Source organism: Setaria italica, chromosome IX (genome assembly GCF_000263155.2).
Source record: "Setaria italica strain Yugu1 chromosome IX, Setaria_italica_v2.0, whole genome shotgun sequence".
NCBI classification, from domain to species: Eukaryota; Viridiplantae; Streptophyta; class Magnoliopsida; order Poales; family Poaceae; genus Setaria; species Setaria italica.
In genome coordinates, this window is record NC_028458.1 from 13853871 (window position 1) to 13880431 (window position 26561).

The 26561-nt window shown below is 46.3% G+C and overlaps 3 protein-coding genes across 4 annotated transcripts; 2 read left to right on the forward strand and 1 right to left on the reverse strand.

The window, feature by feature from the left end:
- The first annotated feature begins 1245 nt into the window (after nt 1-1245).
- Nucleotides 1246-5617, forward strand: LOC101770139 (cytochrome P450 84A1). Its single transcript, XM_004982569.3, has 2 exons — nt 1246-2286; nt 4663-5617. Exons 1-2 carry the CDS (start codon nt 1348-1350, stop codon nt 5293-5295), a joined length of 1572 nt encoding a protein of 523 aa, XP_004982626.1. The 5' UTR covers nt 1246-1347; the 3' UTR covers nt 5296-5617.
- A 5460-nt stretch (nt 5618-11077) lies between these two features.
- Nucleotides 11078-15064, forward strand: LOC101770533 (transmembrane and coiled-coil domain-containing protein 4). Its single transcript, XM_004982570.2, has 15 exons — nt 11078-11295; nt 11377-11458; nt 11564-11932; nt 12026-12191; nt 12300-12452; nt 12725-12822; nt 12972-13063; nt 13284-13354; nt 13428-13563; nt 13808-13867; nt 13958-14040; nt 14132-14208; nt 14398-14468; nt 14556-14613; nt 14693-15064. The coding sequence occupies exons 1-15, from the start codon at nt 11078-11080 to the stop codon at nt 14816-14818; spliced, it is 1860 nt and encodes a 619-aa protein (XP_004982627.1). The 3' UTR covers nt 14819-15064.
- A 393-nt stretch (nt 15065-15457) lies between these two features.
- Nucleotides 15458-26482, reverse strand: LOC101770944 (zinc finger CCCH domain-containing protein 44). 2 transcript variants are annotated; one of them, XM_004982572.3, is made up of 13 exons: nt 25719-26482; nt 25551-25630; nt 23795-23976; nt 21724-22675; nt 21524-21651; nt 20693-20752; nt 20545-20595; nt 20384-20454; nt 19060-19205; nt 18520-18962; nt 17067-18417; nt 16837-16994; nt 15458-16722 (listed from the first exon to the last, which is right to left on the reverse strand). In XM_004982572.3, the coding sequence occupies exons 1-13, from the start codon at nt 26180-26182 to the stop codon at nt 15727-15729; spliced, it is 5082 nt and encodes a 1693-aa protein (XP_004982629.1). In that variant the 5' UTR covers nt 26183-26482; the 3' UTR covers nt 15458-15726. The 2 variants fall into 2 exon arrangements, with proteins under 2 accessions (XP_004982629.1, XP_004982628.1); XM_004982571.3 differs by having other exon boundaries at nt 17067-18962; nt 25719-26481.
- Between the last annotated feature and the right edge of the window lie 79 nt (nt 26483-26561).

The following is a 26561-nucleotide window of genomic DNA, read 5'->3' on the forward strand; positions in this document are numbered from 1 at the left end:
TTTCTACTAGTATACAAGCAGCAAATACTTTTCCAACCAGTGCACAGTGCACCTGACCTGCTACATTGCTCATGCTAAGTGCTAACCTATCCAAAAACTTGGTGGTGCAATGCCTGGCTGATGATGCATATGCCGAGTTCTTTCATTGGTCAGTGCTTCACGCCTGCTGTTGCTGTCCAATCCTTCGTATGTGTATTGGCGTGCTGGTGTGTACTGGGTCCACTTTTCCGGTAGCTTTTCACCATCTGGATTAGATAAACTGAACACGAATGTGTTCAGTTCAACCTACGGCAGGTCGTTCCTTTTGAATGATCATCAACCGGTGACCTTGTGCTTATCGTTTCGTTGAACAAGTTTCACGCCGTCATGCATTTTGCCGGCCTGGCCAACATGCGCCGCTTACTCGTCAGCTCGACCTCTTCTTGTTACCTCGTTTGATCCAGTCGTCAAGGAGGAGGTAATTTCAAAGGGATTACCATGATCAAGCTAGCGAGGCGTGAAAATAACACCGACGCTTGTGTACAAACTTGCTGATGAGTACGTGATGGACGTTTATAGCCAGAATAAAGCGTTAGGGAAAGAACATTGTAGGGAAAAAAAACATTGCAAAGCCATCAACTGACAGAGATTTGGCATCTCTGTATTCAAGTGGTGTTCGGTTCACACATTTCCACTCCTAGGTTGCACTGCAGCTACCAACTGAAACCTTTGGCACCCCTGTATTGATTGAACAAATGTCCCAAAAGATACTTAATGCTCATAAATCTTGCTGGTTGGAACAACAAGGAAAAACCAAGATACTGCTACGTACCACACTAGTACTGCATACTGGTTGGCTAGCTAGTACAGTGTATCCCATCTAGTCACAAGTAACTGTTGTTTTGGAATACAGTACAGTACATGCAGCTAGTCAATACGTTTCAACTTTGACTATCAAAATCTCTTCCAGTTCTTCAAATTTATGAATCCAATAGTCAGTCACACACACTGTCTCCAACTAATATCCTTGTTCTCGCTGTCAACTGTATCGTCATGTCCTCCTACTACCACATCGCTTTCTCATGATCAGGGAAGGCATACCAATACATAACCCATTTTTTTCAATGATGAAAAAAATTAAAGAATAAAAATGTAGAAAAATGAGTTCATATCCTCATTATATTAGTCACAAATCTCTCAACCTAATCTTCTCAAAGCCTCCCTCACCTACTCCTCCAGCTATATATAAACCCCGCGCCTCCCCATTTCTCCTCAGCTCTACTCCAAGAGCGTTCTGTTCTACTACCACCGCGCCGCTATCTAAAACCCCAAACGAAAAGGAGAAACAAAAAAAAGGTGTCGCCGATCATGGCGGTGGCCGTGCCCAAGATCGCCATGGAGTGGCTCCAGGACCCTCTGAGCTGGGCGTTGCTGGCCTTGGTGGCCTTCGTGCTCCTGCAGCTCCGGCGGCGAGGCAAGGGGCCGCTGCCGCCGGGCCCGAAGCCCCTGCCGATCATCGGGAACATGACGATGATGGACCAGCTGACCCACCGCGGCCTGGCGGCGCTGGCCGAGCAGTACGGCGGGCTCCTCCACCTCCGGCTGGGCCGGCTGCACGCGTTCGCCGTGTCGACGCCGGAATACGCGCGCGAGGTGCTGCAGGTGCAGGACGGCGCGTTCTCGAACCGGCCGGCGACCATCGCCATCGCGTACCTGACCTACGACCGCGCCGACATGGCGTTCGCGCACTACGGGCCCTTCTGGCGCCAGATGCGCAAGCTGTGCGTGATGAAGCTCTTCAGCCGGCGGCGCGCCGAGACGTGGGTGGCCGTGCGCGACGAGGCGGCGGCGCTGGTCCGCGCCGTGGCGTCCAGCGGCGGCGAGGCCGTGAACCTGGGCGAGCTCATCTTCAACCTCACCAAGAACGTCATCTTCCGCGCCGCGTTCGGCACCCGCGACGGCGGGGGCCAGGACGAGTTCATCGCCATCCTCCAGGAGTTCTCCAAGCTCTTCGGGGCATTCAACATCGGTGACTTCATCCCCTGGCTGAGCTGGATGGACCCGCAGGGCATCAACCGCCGCCTCCGCGCCGCCCGCGCCGCGCTGGACCGCTTTATCGACAAGATCATCGACGAGCACATGAAGCGGGGGAAGAGCCCCGACGACGCCGACGCCGACATGGTGGACGACATGCTCGCCTTCCTCGCCGAGGCCAAGCCGGCCAACAAGTCCGCCGCCGGCGGCGACGTGGACGACCTGCAGAGCACGCTCCGCCTCACCCGGGACAACATCAAGGCAATCATCATGGTACGTAGTATACTCGTCCTCTGACCCGCTGTCACACTAATCACGGTCATTAATTCAATCGGTATTGAACGTGCTCGAGATCCTGAATCCTGAGGTGTGTGTAGGGCATGAAAACGGTAACAACGTGTTCCGCGACTAGCGAGCACACTAACAACCTGTACTCCTGTAGGACAGTTAACCTGTAGGACAGTTGGTCCTATCATGAAAAATAAGTCCTTCTGAATTCAGCATACAGATTATTTTGGGAGCTATGCCATCCATAAGATCCGATTAGGAGAAGCAGCTCCACTTACACTTGTGACCCCATAGCCTATCTTAACCACTCATTTCTCTTTTGTAATATTCATCCAACCAGTGAATCTTACACCTATCCGTAATTCTCTTATCGATCTACTATGATTCATCTCATCGCTTGATTCCGAATAGCATTAGTGGGACCTACATATATACAGTAGGTGTGATCTCCATCCATCATGCTAATATATACATATAGAGTGTACTTATAAGAGGCCCATGCAGGATCCAGGCTAGATTTTTGGCAGTGAATTATAGGTGTTGATCGATTGCCAGACCATGCATGCCAAGAAACAGCAAATATGCAATCTACCTACCAGGGTAACCGATTTACTACCATTTAAAAAAAATTATATTACGACATGAGAGACGCGTTGACTTTTAGGACATGTTTGAACTTTGGGCCACTACTACTAGTACTGTATTACTCCTACATAGTCTTTTTTGTCATATATTAGGCAATGTTTGGCAAAGATGTATAGAAGTCTAGATGTAAAGTGACAAAAATACGGCGAGTCATGATTGTGGCTCACCCGCCCGAGAAATCGTGACGAACCTGTGCCTATCCGGATCTAGCATGCCATTGTTTAACAACGTGCCAAGCATGCCATTTGTTTAACAACGTGCCAAGCATGCCCTTGCACTCACCTACCGGTCCCACCGCATCATCGAAGCACCAATATATCCAGTGACATAGCATTGCCGGCCAGCTAGAACATGTCTTGTTTCTGTATGGAATATACCAATCCAGCTTTTGAAAATTTGAAAACAAGCCAAAGACATCTTTGTTCATCAGTTTCATTCGCTGTTTGGTTCTGAGCTCGCTTGAAACAACAACTAGATAGCTTGGGCAAGCAAAGCTCGATCACGACGTGTTCCCCCTTCTCGATGCCGATGCTATATAGTATTCCGAACGAACCATCTCTTTTTCTTTCAGAATATTTTCTTTCGTGTTGTGGGAACGCAAATACGTAGCCACGTAGGTGGACCGGCACCAATAGCTAGCCGCTTTTCTGTCACTTTCATCGAAGTATACGTGTATAACCTTTTTGTGAGGAATAACCGCATAAATATATGGTTTGACAATTTTGAATGGTTCATGCATGATGCATGAATTATTATTAATTCTTCCGTCTAGTTTGCTTTTTTAAAAAACGTTGTCCAAGTCTAAACAGTGACAGCCTCGAGTCATAGCATGTGTACCATATGTGTATTCCTAGTACTTTTCTATAAAAAAGATGGTGATACTTGTCGCAAGCACAAGTTTGAACCGGACACCTTTCTGTGCCTACTGCTTCAAACCCATACTATGATTCCTCTTCAGCGCTGTGGAAAAATCAACACGAAAGCTTCCAAGCAAGAGCCAACCATTGGAGACTATCCATGTCACTTTTTGGACGCATCTTTTTATAACCTTGTTACACACGGAGTATGTTAGATTAGCTTTGGTCACCTTGATGCGTGTCGCCTTCCAAAGTAAAAAGCATCTAGCCATCTATCATGGCCTGACAGCTGCAACCGCTCCCCTATCTTGCTAGCACCAATCGCTCTGTTTCCTTAAGGTCAAAGGTAAAATAATAGTGTTGCAGGTGTGCAGACGTAAATTAACCACCAATAAGAGTAGAAAAAACCATCACGGCTTTGTAACTTTTGATCCTGTGTGCAATTGTGTATCTGGTAAGTTTCCATCATTAAGTCTGATATGATGGATATATATCATCAAAATATGATAGTTCATCATCATTATGATTACATTAATTTTTGATGGTATATTTTAACGAAAGACGCGAATAGGAAATCGTCACGAACAAATCCCACTAAATAGAGTAGTACTCCCTCTATTCTTAAATATGATGTTTAATTTAGGACAACCTGTATATCATTATATTTAAAGAGATCGAGGTAGTATTGTGTTATAGTACGTACTAAGACGTTGTAATTGTTATTCGATCAACCATGTTATTTTGAATTCGTCTGAAAAGTGTTCTCTCTTTACCTGCTGCTGCTGCAAACATTATACTATGCCAAATTAATATAATGATGTGATGTGACGTGGGTGTTCATGGCGGATGGTGGATGCAGGACGTGATGTTTGGCGGGACGGAGACGGTGGCTTCGGCGATCGAGTGGGCGATGGCGGAGATGATGCACAGCCCGGACGACCTCCGGCGCCTGCAGCAGGAGCTCGCCGACGTGGTTGGCTACGACCGGAACGTGAGCGAGTCGGACCTCGACAAGCTCCCCTTCCTCCGGTGCGTCATCAAGGAGACGCTCCGGCTGCACCCGCCGATCCCGCTGCTCCTCCACGAGACCGCCGAGGACTGCGTCGTCGGCGGCTACTCCGTGCCCAAGGGCTCCCGCGTCATGATCAACGTCTGGGCCATCGGCCGCGACCGCGGCTCGTGGAAGGACGCCGACGTCTTCCGGCCGTCGCGGTTCGCGCCGGAGGGCGAAGCCGCCGGGCTCGACTTCAAGGGCGGCTGCTTCGAGTTCCTGCCCTTCGGGTCCGGCCGCCGCTCCTGCCCCGGGATGGCGCTGGGCCTCTACGCGCTGGAGCTCGCCGTGGCGCAGCTCGCGCACGGCTTCAGCTGGTCGCTGCCCGACGGCATGAAGCCCTCGGAGCTCGACATGGGCGACATCTTCGGGCTCACCGCGCCGCGCGCCACGAGGCTCTACGCCGTGCCCACGCCCCGGCTCAACTGCCCCCTCTACTGACAGGCGTAGCGTGTGTGTACGCGGCAACTGTGGTTAGCATGCATGCGTGCGTATATGCTGTTGCTGATCCCGGCCGGGGAGGAGTCTGGTGGCTTTTTTGTGTTTTTTTTCCTTTCTCGTTATAAAACCATCATACCTGGTACTGTAGGGCAATAAGGGAATTCTTGCTCATGGATAGCCGCTGCATGCCTAGTGTATAAGGAAGTAAGGATCGAAGTGCGGCCATAAGAACTCAAATTGTATAAAAAGAATGCTGGGCAGCTTTTCGTGGATTTTCATGTAAAACTTAATCAGTGCTTATTTCTTTGTCCCCTTTTGTCCACATACAAAATTTTGTCCCCATTTTTCTTATATTAGTCCGTGCATGCTATATATGAACATCTGAGGTGGTTTGTTTTTTTTTCCTTTTGTGAAACAGAGTTTGACAATCGTCCAATGAACACGCGCGCGCACTATTCATCACAAGCGTCTCAATTAGCTGTAAATGAGAGCACCTGTACGTACCAAGTAGGAGATTTAAACCCGAATCGATCAGCAGGTTCTACCATAAGAAAGCTTCCCAATACGTACTAACTACTAAATCTGGCAATTTTGAGAAAGCCATGTCGTCGTCATGCTAACGTCAATCACTAGCTAGTATACAAGCACAAACATGCGAGGAAGTTGGAAATCTATGCTAGCTAATGGTTGGCCCTCTTTTCCACTAGATTGGATCGAACATTATTTCTCCGGTGTTATTCACTTGCTGCTCACCAAAAAAGGAACCTTTGATGTCAAACTTTCTATCTGAGTAGATTGGTGTTACACAGTTACACCTAATTTAGCTTTTCAGTCAAGCTTGTCATTGTGCAGTTGCACTAGTTTAGAGGTAGGGGAAACAACCGGTCTAACCATGCACAGCTCAAAGTAGCAGCATATGATTTTGACCACCAAACGCAGATATTGGCCGCGATGAACAGCAACGGCATTGTTGTCTATTTATTTGTCTGCTTAGTACTTACTTTTTGCTGGTGCATGCAGCAACCTTTTTCCCATCTGTCTATTTTCGCAAGATTTGGAAGGAATGGCCCATGGACACACACGACAACAATTCTCAAACAAGAAAAGACCAAATTCGCTGCGCTCTGATGTGTGCGTGCGTGCGTGCAGCACATTTTCGGCTAAAAAGTTGCACAAGTTTAACCCTTCGTCCCTTCCTGTACCATTCAGTCGTTCCAAGCTGAATGGTTCTTCAAATAAGGTTTCATCATCCATAAGCGGCCCACTGCTATTCTTTTTCAAGTTTTGTTTTTGCGGGTCATGCAGATGCTCTTAAATATTCAGTCATCCATATTATAGGGCTTGGTTGAGAACGTGGTCAGAGTAGCTGAACCAAAATACGTACGGATCGAGGTGATTCAACCAACATTATCTGTTTACGAAATGGATATAACCGTGACACTCCTAATTATCCTCTGCAGCACAAGATCATTAATCAAGTCTTGAGGAGGACATGCAGAAAATATCACTATCAACATGTATAACTCAGATATCTATAGCGACGTAGTAGAAGACTAGAACTAGGCTGCACACCAATAGCTTTCATAGTCTTTACATGAATCATGCCATTACCTAGTGGTTAGTTTCTTGAAAAAAAGATTAGTTAGTGCTTGCTGCTATATGTAACTTTTGACTAATGCACCTCATTATCATCCTCATTTAGCATGGAATGATGAAAAAAATAGTGGAAATGGTGAAAAAAAAAACTTAGCATGATTGATATATGTGGGGGTAAGCTAGGTGACAATAGAGGTGATCCAACCATAACGAAAGGCGATGCTCATGCATACCCCTCAAAGATTATATTCGAAGAAAGTGGGTGCTGAGGAGATTGATCGAAGTAAGTGATGCTGATCAGCAACAACATGGCTTCCTTCAATTCAAATTGAGTGGTAGAATTGAAGATAAGAACGTTCCGTCCCATTTTGTGCAAACTGCAAAGATGGTGATGCGTGAGGTGATGATTTCGTCAGGATCAATCATCGACATCACAGAGCAGAGATTAGAAAGGGACTGTCTCTTAATAATATGCGCATCGCTCTCAAATCTCCATTGTCGCCGGGAAAAATTGCAGCATATCCCTTCTAGTTTCATAAACCAACAACTCCACCAATAACTAACTAGCTAAACGTTAATAATGACACATTAACTAAGTAAACTAACTAGTTTTAAAATTTTGGATGCCCTAAAGTCATCAAAATGATGAGACTAGCTATGTTAAGAGGAGATTCGTTAAACAAGATTGAACACTGCTCTTATCAATTTATTATGGACTGGACCCAAATTGGTAATCTTTCTATACGTCCTATGAGATAAAACTGCTGAACTCCTGATAGTGTAGCAGATAAAAGTACAGATAAATATGCGTATAACGTAGCAGCATCATAAATATATTTTTTCAGTGTAAAAAGGAATCGATTGGAAACTGAGAAACCCTCCCAGTTGTGTTGGAATCAGGACTAGATAGTAGGATTCAAGGGAACGAAAGTTGTTGAGCTTTCAAGTTGTGCTTAATTAAGTACGAGTGGATCGTCTATTTTTCTTTGATAGCATATACAAACACCAAGCTGCTAGGTGAACGAACTGGATGGTGAATGAAAAGCTCATTACGAACTGGCATCAAATTGTTGTGTGAGCTGGGACAGTTTTTTTTACTCCTATAGGCCATTTTATAGACTCAAAACTCATACAGATGAACACAGATCCAGATGTTAAATGAAAATGAACCTTGCGACCTAGAACCTGCTAGCTAGGTACCAACTTGCATTGTATCCCTAATTTTGAGGCATAAGAAAGCATTTTAGTTTTTCATAGTAAAGAACCAAAGATGTACTCCCTCCGTTGCTCATTCCAACTTCTTTGGAGAGTCAAAGCATCCCAAATTTGATCAAATTTATATAATAAAATACTAACATTAATAAGTACCATTAGTTTCTTCATTAAATATATTTTCATAGTATATCTATTCGGTGCCATCAACCTTTGTGGTCCTTCCTATAATTTTGATCAAACATAAAATGGTTTGACAAGAAAGTTGGAATGACTTGTAATTTGGAACGGAGAGAACGGAGAGAGTAGTAGGTAACTCAATGGAGTGGACTGATATTTTATTGTAGATAGATGCTGATGAGCTGATGTTTGCCGAGGTGGACATACATTAACCGGCTGAAAGGGAAGGTCAATCAGCTGGGAGCCGCCGACGACGTTAGTGATATGGTTGGTTCGGTCACCGGCCGCGATGTGACGGCGTTCTGGTGGAGCTCATCGGCCGGTTACCCCGGAACCCCAGGCCCCACGAGATCGCCGTTGCCGTCGCCGTCGCCGTAGCCATCGGAGTGCTCAGTGCGTGGTCCATACGTGTGGCTGCCGCACCCGCGACGTCACTCGCTGGGATCTGCCGGGGCCGAACTGTGTGAGGCTCAGTTTCAAAAAAAAAAAAGGAGATATTGTGTGAGGTGCCACAGTGCCAGTTTGTCTTTTCTCTGATCTCTGAAAGTAACATAGACTACTTTCCTTTTGGGAAAGAAAAGTATGGAGTTCTTTCTTCCCTTCGCCTTGTGACTGAAGTTAAACTTTAATGGTACTAGTACTGGCGTGCGTGCAGTTCGGTATAGCTGGGATTGGATGTGACGGCGAGATCTGCTCCCAAGTCGAGTTCCTCTCGCTCGTCTGTACTCAGCGGAAGCGACGACGGAGTGTTCAGTGAAGCTATATGGCTCGTGGCCGGACACGTTCCCTTGCTCTGGTACACTGGTAGTGATGATCTTCCATCCAACCCCTTTTATCCCGATTAATATTAGACCCGTGAAAAAAGTAGCTTTAGTCCCGGTTGGTGTTTGTTGTAAACACCAACCAGGACTAAAGATCCCTTTCTAGTCCCGGTTAAAATGGCTAGAAATATCGCAGCGGGGTCTAATCCTTTTGTCCCGGTTGGAAATTTCAACCAGGACAAAAGAGGGAGCGAAAGACCCCTGCAAGTCTTTGAAGTTGTCTAGGAGATGGCTTAAGCCGACCCTAACCATCATGGCCTCTCTGCGCGGTTGTGCCATGGTGGAGTTCAGGAGCTAGTTGTGATCATCAATGGTATATACTCAGAGGTGATGATCTAAATACATCTATTACATGAGCAATGTTCTTCATGTTATCCGATCTTTAGCGACTCAATGCCTCTTTTTATACTCTTCTATCTATCATGAATATGCCTATTCCTTAGTCTAATTCATGGTTAGACTACATAGCTTGCTTTATGTAATCATGGTGATTAGATCTAGTGAGTTGATCCTTCATGATAGCTAGACATGTTCATCTATGTTCGTACCCTTAAACTACCTGCGCTGATAGTGGGGATCGTGACGGGATCTGCTTCCGTGTAAGGTGGGGGTTTTCAGGAGGTTGACCGGAGGTAGTAGTTTAAAGAATGCTTTGGATGAGATGCATGTTGTGCTTGATTATTAGCTAGAACTACAACTAGAAGACGATAGGCTCTTGCTACCCTTGGTGGTGTTATCGTATATATCTGTGGATGAGATCTACTTTTACTCATGCTATTAATCTTTATATCAAGTTTGCTCTCATATGCAATCTATGCTTGATTAGATTCGTTGAGCTAGATAGAGAACCCTAGTCAGTTCGTTATCGATCCACGGATGATAAACCTTGGATGGAATACTCTAAAGGAAAAACTACGATGATCCGTGCGCTTGCGGTTCACGAACTCGCGTGCTAACTGCTATCAACACATACTAATGCATATTAAGTCTATCCTGGATTTATCAAATACATGATAAATACAGGTTCATCCCGGCTAAAAATGGGATCCCGAAAAATGGGCGGGATAGACCCTCTCCCGCTTCCCATCCCGTTTCTATATTTGTGCGTAAATACGGAAACGGCGGGTGAAATGTAGAAAATGGGATTGGACGGTGCAGGATTTAGCCCATCCGCCCTACATGGATAAATAACTGGATAGAATGATACTGAGGGAATCAATCGTAGGTTCAGATGGAAATTCGTAAAATTTTGTAGCATACAAGCTAACTCATCAAAATTTCCATGGCACCGAGCAATTTGGCTCTTGTTTGACCGCTGATTAGGACCAGGAGTGTGGGAACGGACAAGCAGATTTGGTTGGTGGCCTGGTGGGTGTGGGACAACGATCCCGTTTGAACAGTCGAACATCTTTGGACGCTACTTCCAAAACTTCTCCTGCTGCCACGATTGTCGATTGATGCAAGTGCAGCAGCCAGAACTACCACTCGAGTGTTTTTTTTTTTTGAGATTGAGTTTTTTTTTCTTGGCTTTTGAACCGTACTTATCTGGCCCATAAGCGCGGTTTGATGGATTGATTATTCCACGAGCGGGCCAGGCCGAAGGCAGCCCAACCAAGGATGACCATATGCAGCCCACATTTCTTAGGGCTGAACAGTCGTAGAGGGCCGAATTCCCGGCGTCCTTAAGTGCAGCACAAAATATGTCGCTGGGCTGAGCCCGTGGATCGCCCGCGCATTCTTTGTCCATTCTGCGACTGCAGGGGGCCCACGGGCACCGAAACCGCGCGGCGCCCGTGTCAACCCAACCGGAGAGGCGGAGAGGATTTACCACGGACGAAGACGACGACGACACACAGGGTGGATCGATCGCCCGCGCGCGCCACGTCTCCTGCCGAACCGAGCAGCCAGCCACCCACCAACAGCCCCGGCCGCCCGCGCGCACCGGCGATCGGGTCCCCCACCGGTCTGTGGCGATGGCCGCGTCGTCGACGCTGGGCCAGACGCAGCGGTACGCGGCGGGGGCGCTCCTGGCGCTCGCGCTCCGCCAGGCGCAGACCCACCAGACCGTCCTCCTCGGCTCCCACGGCCTCAACGACGAGCAGCCCCACCCCGACCCGGCCTCAGCCGTCGAGCCCGACGCCCGCGACCTCTGGACCCACGAGTCCCGCGGCCTCCTCCGACCCGTCCTCAGGTGATGATCCGACGATCATGGCTTCTCCATTCCACAATTAATGCGTGCTCGAATGCTGGCATTCTCATCTATTTCTTGTAGGTTTCTTGAGATCGACCCCAAGGCCTGGGCCGGGGTGGAGAAGACGGCCGCGTCCTCCGATCCCAAGCACCACATTGGCGCCGTACGCACCCAACGAAACGCATGCCAAATAAAAGATTCCGTCTTGAATTCACCTCGAACACAATTGCATATCTTAGAACCATGCGTCCTCTTGCCGTGGGTGCAGTTTCTTCGTAAGGTCGTCGAGGACGAAGACGACGACGAGAAGGCCCGGTCCGAGAGGTCCGACCAGGAGCTGGCGCTCGCCAAGGCCGTCGACGCGATGGCAATGGGCCTGGAGAGCAGCATCGTCGAGTCAGCGGCCGAGGCGCTCAAACCGGGGAGCTGCGGCCCCGACGACGACCCGGCGTCGACGCGCGCCAAGGACTACCGGAAGATGGCGGTTCTGTACATGCTCCTCTCGGCGTGCGTCGCCGACGTGAACATGGCCGAGGAGGGCATGGGGTCCCCTCGCGTCACCAAGGGCTACGACGCCCGCCACCGCGTCGCGCTGCGGCTGCTCGCCACGTGGCTCGACGTCAAGTGGAACAAGATGGTCAGTCCTTTCACCTTTGCACCATGCAAGATAACAATGTTGCATCCCGTCGAGTACGGCTTTGTGATCATCGGACATCTTGATACATTGTAGGAAGCTGTCGAGATAATGGTTGCTTGCTCTGCTATGGCTGCAGCAAAGGAGGAAGAGCAGTCACGTGAGAATTCGTCGCCGAGCAGCAGATGGGAGAACTGGAAGCGCGGCGGGATCATCGGCGCAGCCGCGCTGACAGGAGGAACATTGATGGCTATATCTGGGGGTATGAATTCACATGAAGTCCTAGGAACCATTTGAAATGTTAGATATCGATCGGTTTTGTACTGATCTATGTGCTCAAATCTGATGACTTTTCCTGCTAATCCGACAGGTTTAGCAGCTCCAGCGATTGCTGCAGGGTTCACTGCTCTAGTTCCAACGTTGCATACACTTGTACCTGTAATCGGAGCTAGCGGTTTTGCTGCTATAGCTACTGCTGCTGGGCACACTGCTGGCTCTGTAGCGGTTGCAGCATCGTTTGGAGGTGAGCATGAATGTTGTCTTAGACTCTTAGTACCATAATTCTGGCGATACTTGCTCATTTCACATTATGTTCTCTTGATTCTTACCCCCTAGATTAGGTACCACTTACTGATTAGTGATTAGTGAAAATATAGTAGTACTACTAGTGATTCGGTTCAATTTAGGAATGTAGTGAATAAACATGTTGCTTATTTACTCTTATTGAACTGGCATTAATTCAGAAGGTTTTTTATCATGAGTGGCAATTAATCATCATCTTAATTTTGAAATCAGCTGCTGGAGCTGGGTTGACTGGGACCAAAATGGCCAAAAGAATTGGGAATGTTAAAGAATTTGAGTTCAAGACCATCGGCGAGAACCATAACCAGGGTGTGAGTTTTTGGTCTACTTCTATGTGCATGACTTGCTTGATGCTCAAATGGTCTAAGAGGGCATATAGCAAGACATCTCTATTGTCTTTTATGACAAAATATGAGTGAAGTTTATTATCAGATATTCATGGATGATTTTGTTGTTCCAGCGCCTAGCAGTTGGCATCTTTGTTTCTGGATTTGCTTTTACGGAGGAGGATTATTCGAAGCCATGGGAAGGATGGAAAACTAACTTAGAGAGGTACCTATTTCTTATGTAGTTTCATATTACATAAGTAAAAAAACATGGCTGAACATAACGCATTTTGAACAAATAAAGAGTCCAGATAACATGGATCGAGGTGAGCATCTCATGGTTATTATATCTGTGAAAAAAAGCTGCTTGCAATGCATAGTTATTTTGAAGATCTCCTTGCATAACTAGAGGATAGAATAGATGAAATTTTTATTGATATTGGCAGGTACGTTCTGCAGTGGGAGTCCAAGCATGTAATTGCCGTCAGCACGGCAATACAGGATTGGCTAGCGTCAAGTAATTTTCACTTGAACACATAACTTAAATTGCATTTAACCATTATATTAAAACAATCTGGTAATCACTGCAGGAGTTGCACTGGAGTTGATAAGGGAAGGTGCAATGCAGACTGTGTTAAGTGGTATCATTTCAGCATTTGCATGGCCTGCTACCTTGGTATCTGCTGCAGAATTTATCGACAGCAAATGGACCATGGCTATTGACAGGTGCCACTTTGAACTCTAATTGGCCAGCATTTTCTGATTATCATTTTGGTGTTCTTCCTCTTTTATATACGAAGTAAATTGTTGAGCTGTGTCTGAATGCCATTATATTTTAACTTAAGAGCACTATGAAATTTTGATTGTTTCTTAAATTTAGCCCCGTATAATGGAATGCCTGTAATGTGCAAAGTTCAATTGATATATCTAGTTCATGTTTCAGCTTGATTAATCTGGTATGTGCATCCAGGTCAGATAAAGCTGCGAAAATGCTTGCTGATGTTCTGCTCAAAGGATTGCAAGGAAGCAGGTTCTTGTGCCCACAATGTACTTTCTTCAGTAAACCAATTTTGCTGCTCCCATGGAGCTAATATTCCCACCGCTACCAAAACCATTCCAGGCCTGTCACTCTGGTCGGGTTTTCGCTAGGAGCACGTGTTGTGTTCAAGTGCTTGCAGGAGTTAGCGCACATGGGAAATAATGGTACCTGTAAATGCCTGCACGTTGCTTTCTGTTTTAGGAACATTGCAAGTCAGTTTATAGCTTGCTCTGCTGACATGTTTGCGATGGACAGAGGGTATAGTTGAGAGAGCTGTGCTCATAGGTGCTCCTGTTTCGGTTAAAGGTGAGATGTGGGAGCCTGCCAGGAAGGTACGACGAGTCTGAGCTTGTTTTCCATTCCAGTTCCTCCTCTGTGAATTCCGTTACGTGCTCCAAACAAGGCAGTGATTAAAGCTTCTTACTTGAGAAACCACCATTTCTGTCGATGTAAGATTGCTCCAGACGATGAGACGACCGTCTCAGTTCTTTCATTCTTTGCATGGCCTTGCCTCTTTGCAGATGGTTGCCGGCAGATTCGTGAACGTCTACTCCACAAACGACTGGATTCTCGGAATCACTTTTCGCGCCAGGTAAATCCCGTTCATGCTAGCCTTTCATGAGTCGTGACCGCTGTTGTAGTCTGTGCCGGCAATGACTGATGAACCGCTTCCTTGCAGCCTGCTCACGCAAGGTCTGGCTGGCATCCAGGCCGTGGATGTCCCTGGAGTAGAAAACGTGAGCGTCACTTAGGCATCCAACTGATCAACAAAACGTATTTCTTAATGCATCTGCTTACCTGAATTGACACATACAGGTTGATGTCACTGAGCTCGTCTTCGGGCACTCTTCCTACCTCTCGCTTGTCCAGCAAATTCTGGACCACCTTGAGCTGAACAGCTACTACCCGGTGTTCTATCCCTGCACGCCCAGGACAAAATAACTGCAGGGATCGCGGTTCGTCGCTTATAGAATTGTAGTAAATAAAGGGATGATCTGTCAGAGGAATACGCATGAGATCGCTGTGCTAATGTGTTTTTACGACTTGTAGAAACAAATGGTGCTCGCTTGTTCTAGTGACTATTTTGCCGGGCACGGGGCAGTGTCTGCCCCTGCCTTAGCGTTCGTTGCGGGCTGCGGCGTTGGAGATCAAGGTAGAGAGAGGGTGGGTGGGTGGCCGCCGGCCGGGCGCGGGCGGCGTCGTGAGCCTGGCCGTATCGGCACGCGCGGTGTCACGGTGCGCAAGCCAGACGACATGGCGTGGCAAGGAGACTAGGCCGCGGCGCTCGACGTCTCCCCTGACTGCAGCAAAACCGTCGTCGCTGAGGCAGCCACGCGCAGAAGGTGCCGTGCGCCCTGACGAGGCGCTGCGATTTGTGAAGGTCGTGTCGCAGCAAGCAGTTCGTCGGCCAGTTGGTTGACACATCGACCGGCGGGCGGCGGCCCCTCTCCAGAAGCTGCTACTGCAAAACTATCGCCGCTGTACGCCTGTTCGGAGATCAGCAGCGTGGTGCCGTAGAATCAGCTAACACCTGCTCGCTTATGCTTTGGCCTCTGGCTGAGGATGAAACACATACTGGGATGCCAACCACTCGGTTTAACTGAGCAGAATGATTCACCCTCCAAAAGCGGAGAACCTACCTCCACAGCCATATAAATCAGTGGCCCTGTAAGCTTGAGATGCTAGTTTAACAATATTCCTGCTCTGATGGATATATACTACTGGCAACTTTGGTGGTGCCAACATGGTTAATAAGCTCGCTCCTATACTGACTACGGGGTGATCATATGGGGCTATACAAAATTGTGACCACGACGACACAACTGCGCATCGTTTTGCCACCGCCGAGATCAACGGTGCTGGAACTGGCACTTGAAACCCTTCCAGCAGTTGCCATTCTGATAGTATTTGCAGACCCCCTTTTGGGGTTGCCCTCTCGACGATGATCTTGATGACCCTCCATTGCCATAATCATGACGATGGTCAGACCTCCGAGGGTTGTTTGAGCTGCCACGCCGGGATTCGCTGCCATGGGAGTGTCTGTCATGGTGGTGACTCCCCTGGCTGCCCCGACCGGCATTGCCAGAGGATGAATGCCAGCTCCTGTTGCTTCCTATAGCCTCTCCCCAGTCAGCGTTCTTGTCGTTGCTTCCCTGCCTCTTTGATGCTTCCCTAGAGTTTCCTAGAGCTTCTTCCCAGACAGAAGTACTCTTGTCGCCATTTCCCTGTCTCTTTGGGACTTCCAAAGAGTGCCTCCCAGTTGGTGTCGTCGCTTGGTGACTTGACGATTTACGGTTTTCGCTGGCACCAGATGTCGAATTAACCTTTGATCTCTCACGACCTGACCAATGCAAACCTGAAGATTTTCTGGTACCCTCGGGAGACGAACTTGTTCGTTGCCAGCCATCACCATTTGCACACCCCTCTGTAGAAGAACCTGAGGGTTGCCAACCTGAAGCTTTTGTGCTTCCCTGAGTGAAAGAAGCTGACCGTTGCCAACCTGAAGCTTTTCTGCCTCCCTCTGGTGAAGTACTTGATCGGTGCCATGCAGCTTTTGCACTGCCCTCTGTAGAAGAACCTGGTGCTTGCCAACCTGAGGCTTTTCTGCTCCCATCTGGAGATGAACTTGACCTCTGCCAACCTGAAGCTTTTGCACTCCCTTGAGTAGAAGGACATGATGGTTGCGAACCTGAATCATTAGTAACCCCCTCAAGCGATAAGGCTGGCGGTCTCCAACCTGAAGCTTTTGCGCTCCCCTCTAGAGATGACCCTGAGGGTTGCCAGCCTGAAGCTTTTGTGCTCCCATCTAGAGATGGACCTGAGGCAGCACTTGGTTTTGGTTTTACCTGAAAGTATCAGAAGCACTATGTTCTTAGTTAAAACATATTAAGATTTTTCTCCAGTCAAAAGACGAATCAAGTTGGAAGCTTACTCCAGTTAGATATTTGAAATAGCATTACCTCTTCTGGTACTCCAGGACCTGTGGTGGCACTTGAATTTCCCTGTTCCATCTTTTTCTCCCCTTGTGTTGGTACTGTTTCAACAAAAGCACTATTTCCTTGAACTGCTATCACCTCCTCTATGATGCATGAAGTATCTTTTCCATCAGCTCCAAGACCTGTAGAAGATTTTGTAAGATCAAAAGTTGTTAAGGAAGCAAACATAGAAGATGGTAAGCATTTTTCTTAACCTGAGGAAGGCTGGAGAGCAGGTGTTGGTGAAGACATTGACCACATGTCATTACTAGGGTCATCTTGGACCCCCCATAGAGCAGAATCAACAGCTTCACCCTGATAGTAACTTGGCTCACCCCAAGGTGACAATGCAATAGGACTAGAGCATTGCGGTTGTTCTTCCTCAGCTGAAGCTGGCACAAAATTTTCTAAAGGCACGGCTTCACGTGTATTGTATTTTTCACAACTTTGTTCTGTTAATGATTCCAACACATCTGATACAGCAATCCCTTCAGCATCAGATACAGGATTAACCAGTTTGCTGTTTCTCTTTACTGTAGTCTCTTCAAACACATGCTTCATTTGGGTGATAGATTCCCTATCTCTTGAATTTCTTTTTTCTAGACATGATCTTTCCTTGAGTGATTGCAAGCTATCAATTTCACTAGCAGGTGGGCCAGATAGTTCAGATACAAAAGACATTGAAGAGTGGACACATGTCTTTGTAGCTAAATCTTCAGATGCTATTGATGTTGATCCTGATTGGTTCATGGAAGTCTCCTTCCTCTCCAGTTTTGGGGTTGGACTAGGATACTCGCACTCAACATCTTGAGGCTTCGAGGAAACCAATGGGCCAGTTTTAGGTTCAGGATGCTGATGAAATGGTGCATTCAACGCATCAGGTCGGCATGCTTTATGTTGATTCATGGTTGCCTCAGTCTCACTTGAATTTGGGTTAGATGTAGATGGAACTGGTTGGGGAAGGCATACAGGAGCACCTGACTGAATAGACACAGCAGAAGCAGAACTCGAATCTCTGTCTTCAACAGGATTTGTTGGAGAACAGCTCTCTGGCTTTACCAAAGCAACAGATAACTTAGGGTCATGGGCGCCAGTATTTATTGCTGAGCTCCAGTCGCGTTCCTGCTGGCTCTTGGCTTTGAAATCCAGCAGACTTGAAGTGCTAGGAGAAGTTGCTGGGTCCCTCTCAGATTGTTGTGGAGTACGAACTGAGACTTTATGCGAATTATTCTTAGAGTCAGTTTGCAATTGGTCCTTCATAGTACTGCCATCAGGATGCTGCTCCACATCACTCTTGCAACTATCAGTCATGGGCGCTATGGTTGGATTCCACATATCGCCATTGTCCCGACAACTGTTCCATTCACCAACCAGTTCTCTTGGGACCCTCACATCATGAGAGCTAGTTGGTACATCTGAACCTGCTGAAGATAGAATAGTTGACGAATAGCTAACGTGATGCTGGACCTGACCATGAAAAGTGTGAGCATCCTTCAGAGATCTCAACGGTAAAGTTGCGGCCAGAGGCTTTGGATCTTCTTTTGTAGGATCTGAACCCTCAGCAAACTGGCCAGATGATGTAGAAGAATACACCACGTTATAACCAATAGGGGAGGAAGAGTTATTTGCAACTAAATTTGAGTTGATTCTATCTTGCCCAGTGCTTACCCATATTGATTTATCACCAGATTGGACTGCTGAATGCGGAACGAAATCTGTCTGCTGTTTTTGGAGCACTTCAGCCAACAGAAGTGAGTTCTCCTCACTCTCAAATGTAAGCCATATTCTCAGGTCGCGTGGGAAAAAAGTTACCCACTTGGATAGCTGCGAAAGAGTAAATGGGCCCTGAACATTTCCCTTAGGATCCTTGTAGTGCCAGACTTTTTCTGGCTCGGTGTCATCTGATACAACTCCAAGCATTGCAGGCTCAACTGCAGTGTTGTTCAAATTAATGTTGCTTCCTGCTCCAGATTTATGGCCCACATCCTCTGTTGGCACACTACTTGTGTCACTGCTTCCATCCAGGCACTTTTGTGTATGATTTTCCACAGAATCCGATTTTGATCCTTTTCTTCCTAGATATGACCCATTCCTATTTATGGTCCAATCAACTGCATACAAAATCAACAAGCAAATTTGCAAAAGTTCAATATAACCAGAACACATCCTTACAGAATAGGAACAGTTCGGGTAGATTAGATTTAGTACCAGCTTTCTTATAATCCTGTTCTTCAGCAGATTCATAATTTGGAGCCATGCGGGGATCAACATGTACTTCAGGCACTTCATTAATCCTGCGGGCTTTTTCTTCAGGAGTGTCCAAAAGCTGCAACTTTTCTACACACTCTCTCAATGTATAATACAGTTAAGGATCACAAATTATGATCAAAAAGAGCATTTGTTCATGCCAATCATCATTGACGTAGGCAAAATCGAGCCTTAAGACACTTAAGGGCTAAGGCTATGAAATATATTACAAGACATACGGATCGTTTTGTTTCTTTGCTGAGGGGCTCGTCTCACCTCACTGTGCAAGGGGAGCAAGTATTTGGATCATGGGCGAGGTGTCTCAGGGCCTGTGCAGGCAAGGTTTTGCCTTGCTTTTGTGGGAGAGCCAGATTGGCTCGCCAGTGCTAGCAATGCGAGTCAAGCAAGCCAGGCGAGCGTACCAAACATGCCACAATCTTCTAGCAAGATTCTGACATCAAAACAATGTTAATCAAAAGAAGGCCGTAGCACAAAATCTTTGAGCTTTATCGGATGTATCATCTCAGTGCAATAAAACATTAACCGTATTTGTCAAAAGCTGTTGTGATAACAAACCTTTAACAAACTCGAGTAGTCAAGAATATGCAAAGGTTGTACCTCAGAAGTCAGAATTCAAAGAGAATGACAAAATTGTATGTTCTTGACAAAGCTAGCGGTCAATAAGGCCCATTCAAATGTGCAAAAAGTGAAGGAAAAAGAAGGGAAATCCTAATGGAAGCAAGAAAATCGTTTCTGAAAATTCATTGCAGAACATTCTCAGATTATTATGAAACCTAAGGTACCTAGAAAACCCATTAAGGCATATTCTCAAAATGTTTTTCTGAAATTTTATTGCTGGAAATTTTCAGATTAGTATGAAAACGAGGTACTTAGCAAACCCATAAAAGCATATTCTCACAGAGGTTTTGCTGAAACTTTAATAAAGAATTTCAGATTAGTATGAAACCTAAGGTACCTAGCAAACCCACAAAAGCATATTCTCACAGAGGTTTTACTAAAACTTCAATAAAGAAAATTGTAAATTTCCATGTAAGTCTTGATTGAATAATGTCCTAACAGAATCAATAATTTACCAAAATACCAAATAACAGTTGTCATGATGATATTAAAAGGTTGTCTCTGTCAAGCATGCACAACTAAGCATGCAATATGGTGAGAGAAAACTGAGAACTTGATACATTCAAAACAATTGGTCCACAGGAAGAAAGGGGCAGAAAGAAGTAAAAAAAAATAACAGTAGCACATTACTACAAGAAAAGGATATTCCTTTCGACGTCCAGTTTCACTAGCACGATCACGAAGATGGCTCAGCCTCTGTTTCTCATTTTCCAACCACTGAAAAGAATTTAACAAAGCATGTCTGGTTACTCTGAAATAATCAAATTTCAGCATGCAGCCAATGTGCCATTGATAGATTTTGCTTACATCTTTAAATCGCAGAGATTGGAATATTTTAGCTTTCTCATAGATGTCCCCCTGAATTTATTAAAAAGCAAAGAGGATATATCAGACTACGTAAATTTGGTACACATGGGAATCAGATGTGTTATCATATATTGAATCACAGCAGTACCACTTTTAACCGGGTGGTTAGACCAAACTTCATACTCTGACGTAAGCGCTTGCATTCCTCCTACACAAGGGCATGCAAATCTACAGTTTAGAGAGAAGAAAGAACAAGAAACTATTCTACTGCAACATTAATAATGAGAATCAGAAATATTGCATTTTAATAGCTAGATAAATTGCGATGGCAAAAAAAGATAGTCCAGCATGTATATAATAGATGAGTAATAGATTCACTATGGGGTGATTCTAATTGTCAGCAACTTCTAAGGAATGCAAACAGTATACCACATCATTGTTAAGAAAACAAACATATATGATTCAAGAACAACATTGTGTACTTTATCAGATTGAAATGGAATAACTCAGATCAGATTTTGTACAACTGTTGTTTAAAAAAGCATGATACTCAACACAAAATGCTGATATTCCTGTGCTAGTATTAATTTTATTAAGATCCAAATCAGCTTCACCAGCACTTCTAACAAAAAAGAACAGTATATTTCTAAGTTGGAGTAATGATTTCCGTTGTTGAAGTACCCCTTAAAGGTCTAAATATACGGAATATCCTAAAAACCGTTACAAACTGTGAAGGCATTTATGATACTTTCTGTATCTAAAACAAACAAACTGCAAAGCTATCTATAAAACTGATCTTAAGGAATAAAACTGATTTGTGCAAAAAAGTATATACTGAATTAATTAGCCAACAAAAAGGTACCGACGTATAACAATATCAAAAATTCCAAATCAGTTATGTTCATTACAGTACTAGCCTACTAGGTATTCAGCATCTCCTTGCATCCTCAGCACAGATTTGTTTTCTTATTCTTTTTACCTCTGTGAAATCCTGATTAGAGATCGTATCCATTGTGATAACCTCCTTTTTATCCAAATTTGATATCTCGAGAGCATAATCTGTTGCCTTTTTACCAACACTGTATCGCTCAGCAACCTTATGTGTACCTGCATATAGAATCAAACCCTGGTTATATAAGAATTAAGCAGCTCAGGTCTGCACTCTGTAGGTAATCTTACCAAGAACTTTCACTAGACGGTACATATCTTGCTTGTTGCCAAGACCAGAAATTCTTATCCTCACAAAAGCACCAGCAATTTTGTCAGAGAATGCAGCAGCAGCATCAATAAGATCCTCCATCAAACTGCGACGCAAGTAAATTAAATTTATATTATGCATGTCAATGGCTGCATAATCCTCAAGATTAGTTGTCAGTTCTCTTTCAATCTTCTTATGAGCCTTCATCCTCTTATCAGAACATAATTTAGCCGTCAACTCATTATATCCTTCAGTGGCCGCTTCAGCACAATCTGAATCAATTGCTCTTTGACTATCTGCATTTAATGCTGGGGCCTGTTTCACAAGATAATGCGTCTCCAAAAGCTTTAACATCTCAAAATGACCGACACGCGGTTTTCTAAACAAATTGCTAAGCCTTGAATCACAGATAACTTGACTTTTTTTGCGAGGATCATGGAGATTATTTTGCTTTATATATTCAAGCAAAAGAGCCTGAACATCAGACTGGGAAATATAAGAACTATCACCATTTCTCATGTGCCCAATGAATTCCAATAGCTCAGCTGAAGCCCATTCTGTAACACCTGGCAAGGACATCCCTTCATTTTTTGATCCATTCGGTAAGCTTCCAGCACTGTTGATTGAGATTCCACACTTCCTTGCAGTAGTACCACTGTCTTTCTTGCGTTTCTGTCCTCTTTTCCCTGAAGAATTATTCCGTCTTCGTTTCCTTGAAGAGATGTCAAAACTAGCATCTTCGTCATCGTTTGCATCATATAAATCATCAGATGATTCCTCTTTCTCTCTCCTACAAGCAGTAGTAGGGACAGTCCAGTGGCTCTTGGCACTGATTAGCTCTTCCAATGTTAATAAATGTTTCCCTTTCACATCCAACCAATATAACTTGAAAAGATACTCCCAGCTATTTTTATCATCAAAATCAACACCAACCTGAAAAGGGTGTCATAAGATGATCAGCAGAACAATTTATGCAACTAAACCAAGGATCAAATTATTGCTTGTTCAAAGCGTTTATATCTCAAAAAAGTAGTACTGCTTGTTTCAGGCAGATTTCTGCCGAAAGTAAAAGAATACCTACAAATTTACTAGCCAATGCAGTCGTGTAATTTGTCTGGATCGGTGTCCATTTAGTTAAGGCACGAGTTCCTAAAAATTACTTAGTATCTAGTTCATCCAAGTAAAAAAAAGGCCAAGATAATATGACATTTTGAGTTTTGAAGGTGATGTCAATATTTATTTTACTCCACATATATCCTTCATTCCTTCAAGCTAACACTAAATCTTTTTTTACAGTAAATTAAAACCCAGTAAGCCCACCCATACCTGCAAATTAATGCTACTACAGTGCATATATTGAATAAGAAAAAGCTACCAACCGCATATGCACAGAAGACCATAGCAGATTTGGAACCAATAAAATGTAAAAATGTCAGGAAAAGGCATGGTGTTTTATAGGACAATAGCGTAAAAGATGCAGTATGCCAAGCTTCTCACGGTGGACTGGTTAGAGCGTTGAACCCCGGGAGTCATTGAAACTCCTGTCCTGACCCGCGTTCGAAGCACGACACCTTCTTAGAACAAAGCCCGTGTCGAGTTTTTCAAAAAAAAAATATGCAGTATAATAAAGGATCTGAATGCAAAAGCATGTCCCACTAGCAGAGATCAGTATAAGAAATTAAATAACAGTGTATGTCATATCCTCTCATATCAACTGTCATGATCTGGATTCCAGCATGCGAACAACTTATGGACTGGCTGGCTGTCTTCGACACTTTGCAGTGCCAATTTATGACTTGGTGCCATGTCAGCTTGCTAGCCGAAAGTATCTATTAACCATACATCACAGTTTGAAGGCTAAATCGGATAAGTTAAAAGTACAAGGACCCAAATGAAGCTTAGAGTAAAGCTTGGTACCAATAGTGATATTTCCTCAATTTTTTTAACTTTTTCACTGAGAGTGGAATTCACTTTCTTTCCATACATATGTTTGTGTACAAAAACACTTCTGTTATTGAAGAAATGGAAAGCATAGGATTAAAAGTAGGGTACCTTTGCACCATCATCTTTGGATTCTATCAACAATATTGTACCATAACATGTATCACAGAAGCCCTTGTTCCCTCTGACACCAAAGAATTTGCCTTGTTTGATGCACGCTTTGCAGACGGAGTACGTGCAGGTATAGCACATGTATTGTACTGCCTTTTCGCAGCTGCTGCATATGTGCCAACCTGTCATGGGTAACATCAAGAAATAAGTGCATATGCATACTGCCGTTTGAACTGTAACGATTTGTACAAGCACAATCCATCAATGTGCTCATAAAATCATCAAAACAAGATGATTTTGTTGTCAAGCTCCAACCCAGATACGATATAATGCCAAAAGAACGCATTCTTCACTCCACTCTCAATCCAAGTACAACAAATCCCTTTTGACTCTGGTTTTAAGCCGAATACAACTAGGGATGAAAACAGACGGACAAAATCCCGTTCCCTCCCGCCCGTTTTTCTATATTTATCCCATATTTTACCCTATATGAAAACGGGATGGTAAAGTCCAAAAACGGGACGGCAAACAGGATGGGGATAACCGGGAGCGGGACGGGATACAAGTGAGGGGGTATCCCGCCCGTATTTGCGGGATCCAGTTTTCAACCAGGATGAACCCATGTTCATCCCGTTTTCAGTTTATACAGGATAGGCCCAATATCACAAATTCCAACCCTCAAGCCTCAGCAAATGGTCAGCCCAACAAGCCCAGAAGGCCTCGTCACACCTCGCCTACCCCTCCGGCCCTGCCCTGCTGCGCCTACGCCCGGGCATGAGACCCACGCTGCTATCCTTGACTCGCCGGTGCCCTAGGCAGGAGGCCCCCATACTCTGAGCGGCTGAGGATGTCGCGCAGTGGAGCAAGAGGACAAAGGCCCACGCCTCCGTCCTCTATTAGCTTGTTGTTGGCCTGTTGCTAACCGCCTGGCTTGCTGTTGCTGCTAGCGCTAGAGGGCAAGTGCTAGCTGCTTGCTGTGGTTGGCGCTTGACCCTCCTGGTCACCTGGTGGCTGGTGCCACCGTGCTGCAAGACTGCACAATGCAGGAGCAGCACAATGCAAGACTCAAGTCAGGAAGTGCCCAGTACAATGCAGGAGTAGGACTGCTAGAGTGCTAGGTGTAGTAGCAGTAGTGTGTGCTATAGACTTGAGTCATGTTTTGGAACGTGTTGTCCCGGTGTATGATCCCGGTTCCCGGCCGTTTTTGTTATATTTCCGCCCGTATTTGATCATTTTCATATAACCGTGTATCCTGGTTCCCGTCCCGCTCCCGGTTGTCCCACTCCCGCTCCCGTTTTCGGTGAAAAATATGGTACGAGACATGGTTAAGGGGTTTTCCCGCCCGTTCCCGTCCGTTTTCATCGCTAAATACAACCCCCAACAAAGAATATTTCTGGAAAAGCTACACTGCTATTTTTTTCCCTCTTATGCCCATCTACACAGTAACATAAAATCATCTTCCAATTGCATGCTGGAGGTGGCTGAGATGGCAGGATTACCATAAATGGCTAATTTATTTAGTGTGGAAGTTTACACATTAATTACCATATGTGCCAGCTCGTGCATTTATTTCTTTCAAACACTTCCTATTTTTTCAACAGCAATCTTGACTTTGCATTATCTCAAACACCGTGGTATGTCAAAGTGCTACAACAACATCTACTTAAGCATTAATTTTGCAATACTGCTCAGTATCTCTCCAAGAAATGAGTCTATACTAAACACAGAGAAGCCGGAGTCCAAGAGAAGAGCTCACCGCAATCCCACTTGCCCCGAGACCGGAAGAAGGACGCGTCGCGCTTGATGCACGCGGGATGGTACACCTTGGGACAACCCCTACAGTCACAATTGACAACCCTATTAGCACGGGCAAACAAAGTCGAGCCTGCATTACCGTCCCGGGATACGTCACACGCGCACACACCTCCGGTCGCAGACCACGAGGTCGCCCCCGTCGAAGCAGATGAAGCACACCACCTCCTCGTCCTTCTTGTTCACGGGCTTCACCGGCGCGGGCGCCGCCGCCGGCGGCGGCGCGCCGTCCCTGTTCTTCGGCGGCCTCCCCCTCTTCCTCTTCACCGGCGCGGCGGCGGCCGCGGGCTGCTGCTGCTGGGGCGGGGCCGCCGCGGCGGGCCCCATGATCGACCCGAGGAACTGCTGGTCGACGAAACCCCCCTCCGCGTGGCGAGGCGGCGACCGCTGCTCCACCTTGGGCCCCACCGCCGCGGCCGGAGGCGGAGGCTGCGGGTGCAGGTGGGGAGCGGGGGCCGCCCAGCCGCGCGGGCGCCCCGGCGCGGGAGGCGGCGGCGGCGGGAGGCGGAGCTCGGGGGGCCAGTCGGCCTCACCGGGCGAGAGCACCTCCGCGACCGGGGCCGTACCCCCGTCCATGGATCAGCACCCACCGGGCTAGACCAAAAACCCTAACCCTATCCCGGCCTCCTCCCTCGCCGTCGTCCTCTCTCGCGGCCTCTCCCCGTGAGGTGAGAGGAGCTCGGGTTGGTGTACGACTGCTAGCGCGTGACAGCGAGAGAGAGGGAGAGGGAGGGAATGAGGCGGAAGCTCGAAACGGGAAGGCGGGGCAGGGGAACAGGCGAGCTGGCGTAAAACGTGGGAGGGCTTTTCCCTTCCCAGTGAAAAATCGCCGCGATCTGGGTGGTTTCCGGGGGTCCTTTTGGGTCCGCCCGGGACGGGAGGGGACGGTGCGGTGCGTGCCAGCAGCGCCAGCGACCGGCGACGCGGCGCAACAGGGGCGGGGGGGGTGGGGGGG